This window comes from Aethalodelphis obliquidens, unplaced genomic scaffold (genome assembly GCF_003676395.1).
Source record: "Aethalodelphis obliquidens isolate GAN/ISIS:26980383/991018 unplaced genomic scaffold, ASM367639v1 scaffold22, whole genome shotgun sequence".
NCBI lineage: Eukaryota > Metazoa > Chordata > Mammalia > Artiodactyla > Delphinidae > Aethalodelphis > Aethalodelphis obliquidens.
In genome coordinates this window covers 26451986-26464273 of record NW_020837966.1, presented here as the reverse complement: position 1 = coordinate 26464273, position 12288 = coordinate 26451986, and the positions used below count along the sequence as shown (strand labels likewise).

The window sequence follows — 12288 nt, the reverse complement described above, 5'->3', positions numbered from 1 at the left end:
TCTCTGACCACCACAGTCCACAGCAGGTCCCTCCGAGGGACCGTCTCGTGATGCCTTGTTTGTCCTCACGGCCCTGTCAGAACACATGGCGCGTCTCCTTGTGTGGACTCACCTGCCTTCTCGCCAGGCCTTATGCAGGCCTTGGGACCGGCTTGGCCACCACTGGCCGTTAGCACTGAGTGCAGGCCCTGGTGCACGGCAGCTTCCCACAACCTGTTTACCGCTCTGACCAATGACGGCGTGCCAGCCCCAGCCCAGGGCACCAACGCCGGAGGCCCTCGACGCAGGCCCGGGCCCCGAGTTTACCCTGCCTTTACCTCTATCTGGGCCGTGTGCTTGGCGTAAAACTCCAGCGCTTCGTCTCCCTCCACCTGGCCACCAGGTTTCAGCATGCTCTGAAGTTCCTTGTTGTGCCGAGCCAACTAGAACACAAATACAGAAAACAGGGGAGTCACGTCTCTTTGCCACAGGAGCACACAGCTCCTTTCCAGCTCTGGGTATAAAAGACGCATAGTAACGAGCAGCAAGCTGGGGGGCGAAGGGGGCGAGGGCACCTCTCCTCCCCATCAAGGGTGTGCTGCACGGCAACTATTCTGGGCTCCGGCAGAGCAGCGTGGAAAGCGCATGCCCACTCGAGGTCCCGCTGTGCCCCGATTCCTTTAGCCAGGCGGGAGGGAGATGGGGTTTATCCATCCAGCCCCACGGAGCCTGCATTCGGAATGTCCCGAGACCCCTCAGGGGCTAAATGCCAGGAATGGAGGAGAGAAGGGGCAGGGATCTATCAACCTCCGGCCCAATCCCATCACTGTTTTCTACCAAACTCCTCTACCTAAGAGAGGTGAAAGGGACAGGAAATGCCAGCCTGCAGCAGAGTTCCCGGCTGCCCACACACATCAGCCTCCAGAAAGAGGAAGTGTCTGCAAAAGCCCAGCCACTTGGGAAGACAGTTACGAAACAGGGCCTCTTGGTGCCAGGGTAGGACGTATTACTACATCCCCCAAAATGCAAACAAAAAGAAGCCATCATGACGAGTTCCCGAAGACTGCCAAGTGCGATCGGTCAGGCAGCTGAGGTTTATTTCTTTAGATGGTTAAGACAGACTCATCAATATTTATGAAAAGACTAAGACTCCTTTCAACTGTCTTGAGACACAGTCATGAGCTATCCAAGTGTCACTGCTCAGCGCGAACGCTTTTAAGAAACGTGGGGTTTCCAAGGACATGACCCTACGGGAATGGGCAATGGAAGCAGCCTGGACCTCGGCACATTTGGTCAGGTGGCTGGCAGCACCCGTTACCGCGAACCCAAACAAGCTCAGGCTAAAACCTTAAAGGAAAAGTAAGTGTAAGGGCACACAGCATGGAGTCCTGCCCAGCAGGTGGGCGTGGGGAGGGGTGGCACCTGATGAGCTAAGATGTAGATGTTGTGTCCCACGTTCCTGGGGGAAGCAGCTCCGTCCTCGCCATTCTCTCCATCCTCGAATTCCACTTCGCCTTGCATGTAGGCTTTCTTGATCACTTCCACCTGCAAGAAGGGCCAGGGAACAGAGTTCCTGCTTCAAGGAAGGCCCACGTAGGACCGGCAATGACATCACACGTACTATCAGTCTCCCCTCCCGGGGCAGACACTGCTCCTCAGCCTCAGTACGCTCGGCCAGCAGGCGTGGACACAGCCTCAGAATCCTTCTCAATGTGATCGCAGGCAGTCACCACCCATCAGCCTTCAATAAAATGAGAGGGGAACCCATTCGCTCTCGCTAGGCCACGAGACGTTCTGTGGCTGGTCCACGCCCTTCTCCTTTAGAACGGGACAATGGCTAAAACAAAAACCCAGAAAGCCTCCAAACAATGATACGATACAAACAAAGGCTAGAAGCCACGTTTTCCCTTTCTCTCCATTTCATTCTGCCAACTCTCCCCATCCCCTACCTTTGCCATTTCAGGAAAAACTAAAAAGGAAAGCATTTGCCTTTAGGAATAGCTGATGAAACTATTTTCTGACTCCAAATGTTTCCCTGTCTCCCACAGCCTACTCCATGTGAAGAAAGTACCACTAACGGGCGACATCTACCAGCACTTTCTATGTGCCAAGCACTGTGCTCAGTATCTTCATTCTTTCAGAAACTTTATTGCTCATAAACATTTTGTGAGATGTCAAAGATTCCTCCTGATTATGGATGAGGAAGCAGACGCAGAGGGGAAGGAGGCGTGCTGAAATTCGCACGGCTAGTGAGCTGAGCTTTGCCCCTGACTGTCTCACGCCGAGAGCACGCTTCCCAGAGCGTTCCAGTGCCGGCCTTCCTGCTCCCAGCCACTGGCCTCAGCTCCCCAGGAACATGGCTGGCTCTGCCCACTTCTCAGTCCCTCCCTGGTGCCCAGCATGACGCCCTGGACGAAGCAGGGTCTGGCCAGTATTTATCAAATGAACCTATCATACAAGATTTGATCATTCAATGATTAAGAACACAATGCTTTCAACCCTTAAGTGGTACTAAAAATTAATCATTTTCTTTGATGACTCAGAAGGCACTTCCGCCTCCTGCATCGCCTCGAGGCCATTACTCTGAATTATTTCTCGTTATCCAAGACCAAGCAGGGCAGAGGGACGCACATTTCTGTACTGACATCATGTCAGGCCCTAGAAATAATTCTGGAGACAAGACCCTCGCTCTCTCAGCTTGTCTTCCCTTCGCTTCTCTAAAACCAAACTGAACAGACAACGTGTTGCACGGGACGTGGGAGCCTGAACGCACACACATATGCGTGTACACACACACGCGTGCACACACAAATGCACACACGTGTTCCGGACACGTGAGCGTCTGCGCTATGCGCATGCTCAGAACCGTGTTTGCTCCGGGAAGCCTTTGCTGCTTCTCCGAGATTCGGGAATGAACCACAAGGGGGCGACCCGGGAGTCAGTGGCACCTAGAGCCCGGGGTGCTGCCAGGTCCCCCACCCAAGACGGGGCGTGCTCTGGATTGATGGGAACTGGAGCGGGGTCTCTGCTAAGTCATCCTGTCCCTACTCAGGAGCGACAGATCCCAGCCTCCCCCAACCCGAGTTACATAAGCCATTATGTAAACTCGGAGAGGACTTCCATCTCAGGCTGAGAACTCACTCCTGACCTCAGAGATCAAAGAGCTGGGCTCGCTGTGAACTTTATTTAAAGGAACACATAAAGGGACTTCAGCCTGGCCCCAAGTGCACACTGGGTCACCGGGGGGCAGGAAAGTTTTACTGCCCTCATTTAGGTCTGTCAGTTACAGTTCATCTGCGTGGGAAAAAGTCCAAATAGAGAGTTCCGTCCTCAGCTCGGTTCAGCATCTCTGAGAGCTGCTGTCTCACAGTTTGCAGCACAGACTCCCAGCCTGGAAGTCACAGCCAATTGTGAATATCACCCCCCAAATATAAACAAGATTGTGTTTTCTTTTTTAGAAAACCCAAAACATCAGCACCCCCCAAAACACCCTTCTGTTGCCCAGACTACGGGCACCAAGGAGAAACGTGAATTCTTGAGCCCTGGAAGAAGACGCGGCACAAAGCGGCAGCGAATGAAGAATTAAGAGGAGACCGTGCATTCTCGAAGGGTTTACCGTGTGCGCAGGGCCCGGTGGGAATCATCTGTCTTGTCTCCAAAGCAACACTCTGGACCAGCTGATACCATCATCTCCCTTTTAGGGAAGACGGAAGTGCAGCTCAGAGAGTCCAAGGGCCTCCCAAGGTGACCCAGCAAAGGGCAGAGCGACGGACGTGAATTCCAGTCCGCCGGCCTCCCAGACCTGTCCCGGTGCCACCTCCCCCAAGGGAAATAGGCCAGGGAGGCTTCCATGCGTGTTTGCGCTGAAGGCAGAGGACACTTACTCCACGCAGGGCTCACTTCCCTGCCCTGGGCAGGGGCCCGAATCAAACGTTCCCTCGGCACTTCTGATCGCCGGCATCGTAAAGAAAGCTCGAGGAGGCAGATGCCCTGCTCTGCCACAAGTGAAGCTCTGATGCTAGGCAGTGCCGCGGCCAGAGGCTCAGCCGTGCGACTCACCAGTTCCTTGGGCCTCATGTTATAGAGTATCCTCTCGGCATTTTCACTGTCGTGCCTGCTCTCCATGATGGCCAGGAGCAACTTGGATGCATTGTTCTAATTGGAGACACAAAGGGAGGAAGAAATGAAGAGGAGCTACTGGGGGCAGCTGGCCTGAACCATGGGTGACCAGCTGCCGCGTCCTGGCTACAGACACCCTGCCTCACGGCAGAGCATGCGTCAAGAGCATCACCAGACGGAGAATGTGTCACCTGACACCCCAAAAACATGTCCGCAGAAACTGACTGGGGTCAAAGAGGCACCTCTTGGTTTGGGTCCAGTTTCCCCCTTAGGTCACTTGGTCCAAGTCCTAGCGGACATTTAAACATGGGTTCTGGGGGTACACTGGGACCCTCATGATGACAGTGGTCAGGAAGCACCTGGTACCTAGACCCACGACGCCTCCGGGGGAGTGGGGAGTGGTTATAAATACTGTGATTCAGCCTTGCAGGTCAGAGAAGGCAGGCAATTCAGGTAATTCCCCCGCCCTGTCCTAAAACAGTGCCATCAGCTCTCATGACCCCTACTGTTATCATGAGATACAGCGACGCCAGTTAACAAAAGTGACCCAACGGAGCACCATACTCATACCAAACCATAATTTCCCATTATATTCAAAGTTTTCGTGTGCCCACACCCTGTACTTCTTGACTTGAGCTCATTTTAGGCCCCGGGCCTATGATAATCCGTATGCTTCTTCGTGTATGGGACTCGAAAGTTGTTTTGGTGAGAGGGGGCAGTATTTTTTTTTTCTCCCCAAGCACAGATCACAGCAGTTCCATCGGGTTGCTGTGCTATCAAAAGGTGGCTTTTCACAGGGCAGGAATTTCTATAATCACCTTCAGGTTACCGGATTAGTGGTTCAAAAAGCCACTGAAATGCTGATGAGGAATGCATGAAATTCTCAGTTTATCTCAGGCTCTCATCATATATATTCTGATACATGGTAGCCAGGGATGTGAGCCTGAATGATGTTCAAGTCACTTCTACAACACGATTTGTCAAAGGAGTTAAAAATAGTTAAAAATAGTCCCCCCCCCCAAAAAAAAATCCACTTAAACCATACACCCAAACCATCTATTAGTTTGGACACTCATTTTGAAATACTAAAATAAAATAGAAGTAACTGTGCAATTCCTGTGGGCTTCTGTGTTACCACCTTCCCTAATGACCTTTCTGTCCTCCGGCACCACTGAAGCCATACATACAGATCGGCTTTTCAGCTAAACCCTGTAGGTCCAGGCTCTCCTGTGACAGCGATAAAGTGGCCCAGTGCTGCAAACAGGGGCAAGAGGCAGGGCAGATCTCAACCTGCCCCAACATGGGAACGGGTGAAAATGAAATGTGCTCAGTAAGGCTAACATTTCGAAAAATACTTTGGACACCAGGATGGAGCTGCAAGTCTGACTCTCAGGATTGAAACTTTGGACTCAGAGAATCTTTGGAAGCCCTAAGATAAGTGAGGTGCTTTTTGTTCATTTGTTTTTACTTTTTAATATCTTTTTAAAATTAATTTTCTTGGTACCCTCAAGAAATCAACATCAGGAGTAGTGGAGCAGCTTCTCAAACACCCCAGAGGCTGGCTTGTAAGCCCAGCAGCTTAATCACCTTGAAGTCACTGCTGCAAGGTGCTTAAGCTTCGTCACCCCGTAAAACTATTTTGGTATCAGAGGGAGTCAGCACGTCAAGGGTGCTTCTCCATCAGTCATCTGTCAGCCACTGTTTGTACACGATGCAAAGAAACTCATCAGAGGCCCAGAGGCACGATTCTGGACAGTTTAACCTCCTTATTTTAACCCAACACGAACCACCCTTCTGCTAAATCAACCACGGAACAGAAAAAGGTGTTGCCGGATGATATAAAAGTTCAACTTTTTCGGGGGTCCTAGATGGTTTTTAGCTGTACTATTCTTCAACTGGCCCTATGTCCTCAATGGGGGAAAGATGAAAGACCACAGAGGGAATGGAGTTTCCATTCTTTCTCCGTCTGCGGCTTTCAGAATCAAGGCTGCTAGTGCTTGGACGCGGTTCGAATTTGTTTCTCAGCTTTGAGTGATGATTTCTCATTCCATGTGACCTGTGAGTTGAAAAGCTGGTATCCTGTCCCAAGGTCTTATTTGGAAGGGAAAGACTGAAGTTCTGCCTTTCACTCAGAACCTGCAGCGCGGATCATTCATTTACTTTAAAAGAACTGTGTTTAGTATTTAGTTTCATGACGGTGACCACGTCGCGTGCACAGGCAATACACGGAAGGCTTTCCAGATGCTACTGTCTTTTGCTTTCAATTCCTACTTGCCTTCAGTTCTAGCACGAGGTCCATCCTCTTCTTTCCCAGAGGGTTGATGTCATTGAGGATCAGGGCCGTGATGATGTCAATGCCATTGGATTCATGGGTGGCTATGCAGTTCTGAGGAAAGAGACACATGCAGACATTACACAAACGCTGGTCACAGATCAGACGTCACAGGCCAACAGGCTCAACTGCTATTTCAGCACAACGCTCGCCAGTCCCAGTAATGTCTCTAGGGGAGAGCAGCAAATTTTCCGTGAGAAAGTGGTAAAAATAAAAGACAGATGAAAGTCTCTAGTTTCAGAATTAACAGTAAACAGTAGGAAAGTCCCCATGCACTGTAACTGATAAATTGGCCGTGTCTAACCCAAACAGTGCAGTGGGCTTTTGTTCTTAAGGGAAAATATGGTGTGTGACTGATTCCGGGTCCTGAGCGCTGTTTTCCCCTTTAGAGGTGTGTTGCATTCTCTCTACATCACTCGGTTTTCGTACTGCACACTTTTGCTTAAGGCTTAAGTTTGGAAAGCACGTTTTAATTCACGTAATATCAGAATTAATCACCTTCCCCCAGGTAAGAGCCCCACTTGCAGCAGAATTCACCCCAGTACGCTCCTTTGAACAGGCCTCTGTTTGGCAGAAAAGCCATCTTGAGGTTATAAAGAAGTTCACTTAGATAAATCCTCTCCCCCAAAGCCTGCTGTAATTTTTTACTTGTTCCTTTTCACTTTAACTCAAACTACCCCGTTGGTCCCATCAGGAAGCCTGGAGACGAAAGTGGATCTAACAAAATGCTAGCCTCGTAGTCATGGACAACTAAGAGCAGATTTTTTAATATACAGCAAGTGGTCCCTCTTGTAAGCCGTTCTTCTCTTCTGAGTCAAGGTTCTGGCCTTGCTTCCCAAGTAACACAGCATGTCATACCTTTCCTGGCCACTGGGTTTACAATGGGCTATTTAAGCACTGGCCTACCCGCTCCAGCCAGGATACAGCTATAATTTGAGCTAAAAATCATACTCATTCTAGCATCAGTGCAAAACCGCACAAAATCTGCAAGACGTCAGGGATAAGCAATGACTCTACTCAAGAAACGATTGGGTTCCACTCCAAAAATATACTTCTCGAGAAGCGTAAGTCAAGACTAACGGAGTCCTTCTCTCCTCTGAACGTCTGTGGTGTGTAAGTCCCAATCATACATTGTCTCATGTTATTTTCAAGTTGTCTCATACACAGCAAGGTTTTTCTCTCTAGTTAGGTTTAAACCTCCTTCCATGAAGGAGCCCCTTTTTGAGTCTTTCCTAATATTTGAAATAGAGCCCAGTCTCCTGGTCATATTCATTTAACTCCAACTTTAATATGTACCCCTAGTCAACTTCGAGTTGGGCCGTTCAAACCGAACCAAGCTGGGCACGATCACCCCGACAGCCCCTCGAGTGCCTGTGATTAGGTCACGTCCTGAAACATGACAATGCTCAGATGCTCCCTCCTCACTGCTTGGAAAAGGCCTCCAGGTCTACTGAATCCCTAGGTCCCTAGGTAGATGCTGTGCGACTTCTGAACCAGTCCCTGTCAACAATGTTTCAAAATGATAAACTTCTTTCTCCACCCTGAAATGCAAATGGATTTACCTGGTTCTCATGGCAAGGTCCTTGACAGTATTCGGTCAGACTTTCCAGGGTTTGGTTGATGAGGGCCACATTCTTTTCGTTGATATAGAGTCCGAGAAGACCAAGACCCCCGGTGGTACTTCCACAAATACAGTCCAGAAACTGTAGCGTCTCACATACCAAATTGTAGTTGGTCTTGTTATTTTGGCAACGAAGGAAGTTCTGCAATTGGGCAGTCCCCAGGTTGGGGGAACAAAGGCAAAGAGAAGAGGGAAAAGGTCACTCATTCTGCCCTTTTGATGGTATGTAATTGGTTGGGGCCTGGGATTGAGCAGCAATTATGCAGAGAGATGCAGTGTTGGGTAGAAGGGTCAGCCAGCCCCCAGGACGGTCAACCGTGGACATGGTCTATGGCAATGGCTGCAAACACTGTGGCCTGTTCTCCAAGGTGCTTTTGTATGGGATGCAGGGGAGGAGAGCTCCTCTCTGACGACCCAGTTCAGACTCCAGTAGTCTTTTTAAGTTCTCATTTCTTTCTTTTCTGCCCCAGCCCACCTCCCCACCCATCACATGTTAAGTTCAGAGCCTTTTGACGTTTCCAAGGACACTAGTTAATGTTTAAAAGATGATGCTGTGGTCTGGATGCTGAATGCCCAGAACCTAACACTGAGGATAGTTCATCACAGAATGAAGTGTTACAGGCTGGGCTTAAGCCCACCTGCCATGGTGGGAACCTGGCTTATCTTGTTTGGCCACTTCCGTTATTAAAGGAAGGAACAAAAGCGAGTAAATGTGTGTGTGCTTGTGTGCACGTGCCCGAGTATGTATCCTCCAGGTAAACTTGCAGTGCTAACAAGAGACATAACAGCAGATAATTTCTCAACAAAGTCAAGCAAGCCACATTCAACCACCTCATAACTCACAGTCTATTCTGATGCACAGGAGTTGCTTTTTGTTTTCGTCATAGACTCCAGTAATCTCTTCTTAAAAAGAAGGGAAGATTAACCACAGATATTCTTTTGGGCATAGTTATAAAAGTTACACGTTTACTGTAGAAAACTGTAGAAAAGTGTATCTTTTTAAAGTAAAAAGATATAATCAAAAGATAAAATGAATGTTAACTTTTGACCTGGCAATTCCACTTCTATCACTATTCACAAAGTACGTACTGGATGTCTGCTACAGCACTGTTTGAGATAGAGGGGAACTGGAAACAAGCTAAACGCCCGTCAGCTGGCAAGTAAACAAATGATAGTGTATCAACATCATTTAATATCACAAGTTGGAAACACTGAGGTAGGTCCATACGTGCCAATATGGAAAGATCTCTAGGACATACTGTTAAGTTAAATGAACAAAAAGGCAAATAGCAGATTAATATGTATCCAATGCTTCCATCCAAACATACAGAAAAAGGACAGGAAGGATACAGCCCAAACCAACAGCAGTTCTCTGTGTAGAGACGTGGGAATGGGTAGAGGGACTGTTTTCTTAAACCAAACACTTATTTTCATTTAAACCTTCATAGAATATATTCATGTATTCCTTGTGTAATTAAAACATCCATAAATGCCCAGATTAAAAGCTGGTAATCAAGTTTATGCTCGACTCATCCTCTAGATAACCCCCCCTCACCCCCACCCCAAGTTAACCTCAGGGCCTTCTGCGCAAGCCTTCCTGACTAGTCTAGAACTTGCACAGTCATTCAGGTCCAGGTGGAGGTGGAGGAAGGACAGGTGATTTGAGACCACGTGGGCTTTCGTAAGGTGACTACTTTTCTAAGGGTCACAGGAAGCCACAGGAGGGTTCTGCAGCCATTTCTCGCCCCAGCCCCTCGGGGAAGATGCTACCTGTTCGAGGGCCTGGCTGAACCCTTCAGCATGCAGAGGTGGAGTGAAGGAGTATTCAGGGAGAGGGCAGGAAACAGCCAGGCTAACCTAGGCTCAAATTCACAGCATGGCTCTCGAGGCCCCTTTGCCTCTGCAACTCCTGTGTCATCATTCCTGCCATGCCCTGCCCCTCCCCACCTCTGCTCAGGGATGTGGCCGCTCCCGTCATGCCCCTTTCTGTTCACGGACATCATCTCTCCCGCCATGCTCCTCTGTCTGGCAGCAATGAACTTCTTCCTGCTCTTTAAGCACCCTCCATTCTCTCATCTCCTGGGCTTCAGCCCCACTATTCCCTCTGCCTGTCACTCCCCCCCTCCCTGTCTCCACCCTGATTAACTCCTCTTCCTTCAGGATGGCATCTCAAGTCACTTCTTTCAGGAAGCCCTCCATCCTGACTCCAGTGAGATTGGGGCACCAGCACTGGTGACCGACAACTGGCCCAGGGACTGGCTCGTGCCATGGGCTTCATAAACACTGGCTGAAGTATCTGGATGAAGTTGGATGAAGGAAAGGGCACTTGGGAACTCGTCAAGGCCAGCAGGTGACATGTTGCAGACTCCCCAGGAAGGACGGTGGGCTGCGCTTTCTTGAAAGCCTCTCCCATTTCTCATGGCCTTTGCAGAATGTCTAGCCAGAATGTCTCCTTCCTAACTCAGTTCCATTTTCTCTTGTTCTCTACCAAAACAGAGGCGTGCCACTCGCTAAAGGCCCATGGGAACTCTTTCTATGCTCGAGGAATAGAGCTCACCCATAGCACATCCCACCTACCCCACCTTGTCCAGACTAGAGAAGTCCTGTTCTTTTTGTTGTCTTCCTTGGAGGGCCAGGGACCAAGTCAAGATGGGTAGACGAAGGAGATCAAAGACTTCTTAAACAGACTGCAGTGGAGAGAGAGCAAGACCTGTATTCCTTAACCCAGGTGAAAGGCAAAGCCAGCCTCTCAGGGGAAGGTTCAAAAGCATACGGAAAATGGTTCAAAAACAGTCCTTCCCATCACATGTCTCGCTACTGTGAACAAAGCTTGCTTAAGGCAGCAACTGCCCATTCAGCAAAGTCAAACTCAGTGGCTTTATCGCTACTGAACATTTACCAACAGGAAAGTTAAGGTTCTAAATATGACAAGAAACTCCGGGCAACTTCAAAGGGCCAGAGTCCCTCTCTCTCTGGGCTCATCTGCACTTCCTTATACCAGGGAGCTGATAATTCTCTCCTTGCGAGAATGTCTTCTCCCTCGGAATCCACGAGGAAACCCTGACCCAGAGATCCACCATCGGTTCCAGAAAACTGCCAAGAGGGTGGCAGGCAGAGTAGTTGACTCCCACCTAAAACCATCATTGTGAGAACTGGATTCCTACAAATACCATCGTATCAGAGCAATGTTATTACCACCTCCGTGTGCCTGGCTTAGTGGGAGTCTGTAGATGGGTGCAGCCCTCATCCTTGGGAACCACTGGTCCAGACCACTGGTTTTCCAGCCACTCCCTGCAAAACCCCGGAGGAGCCCAGGAATGCCCCAGCTCTCAGGGCTCTTGCAGGTGAGGGAGGAAAGCAAAGTTCTGACACTCTGTCGTTTCTACTCTGAACAAAGCAGCTTTGTTCTCATCTCCTTTACCACGTACGTTTCTGCCTAAGATGTTCAAACGGAGGATTCTGCAGCCCCAAGCAGTTAACACCACTGGCGTTATAGAACCTTCAAAGGTTAAGTTGCTAAGCTTTAAATGTATATATATTGAAATATACTGTACACTCCCTCTCCCTCCGATACCACTGTTTCTGGCAGAGTGGCGTATTAGAGAATGTTGTTTTGGAAGGACTCATTAAAAGGGGCTTCTGCCCATGGAGTTCTTAGGGAATTCGTTCAAAGCAGAGTTTTGCAAAGAGCTAAGGTACAAAACAAAAACTGTGAAGACTTCCCCAAAGGAAGTGGTGAATTCGTACCATGGGAGCCTCCCTCTGCTTTCCCAGTGGAGGCTGGGTGTGCTGTGAAGACGGCAGGCCAAGGGGGCGGACGGAAGGTAGAACAGGTCCACGAAACCAGAGCCACGCCCGGGAAACAAGCACATCAGGACCGCCCCTCTGACATTCACGGATGGACTCGACTCAAGGTAGCCTTGTGTTTTGTTTGCTCAGAACTCAGCAGACATCAGCTCCTCTGGGAAGCCTTCCTGGACCCAGTTTACTACTGTGTTGGTTCTCTTGCTCTGAACCCACAAAACCCCTAAGATGACACAACTGTAGCACTTATCACCCTGCACGGCAGCCTCCCGCTTGCCGAGTGGCTCCTGTCCTAGATGTGCAGCTCTGTGAGGGGAAGGTCGGGGGCGGGGGGCGGTCTCCATCACCCCCAGGGCAGGGCACAGAGCAGGGTACTCGCCGAGATGAGATCAACACACATATGCATAGTCTCCACCTACTCTTCCTTTGGAGC

General features: G+C 49.6%; 1 protein-coding gene across 6 annotated transcripts in view; it reads right to left on the bottom strand.

Annotated features, from left to right (window-relative positions):
* Positions 1-12288, bottom strand: part of ITPR1 (inositol 1,4,5-trisphosphate receptor type 1) — a 318999-nt gene that overhangs the window by 56264 nt on the left and 250447 nt on the right. For all 6 annotated transcript variants that reach the window (XM_027121458.1, XM_027121453.1, XM_027121455.1 and 3 more), the window contains 5 exons: positions 7993-8193; positions 6374-6484; positions 4039-4134; positions 1402-1524; positions 318-422 (listed from right to left, as the gene is read on the bottom strand). In XM_027121458.1, coding sequence (XP_026977259.1) covers positions 318-422; positions 1402-1524; positions 4039-4134; positions 6374-6484; positions 7993-8193 — 636 coding nt within the window. The remainder of the gene's footprint in view (positions 1-317; positions 423-1401; positions 1525-4038; positions 4135-6373; positions 6485-7992; positions 8194-12288) is intronic.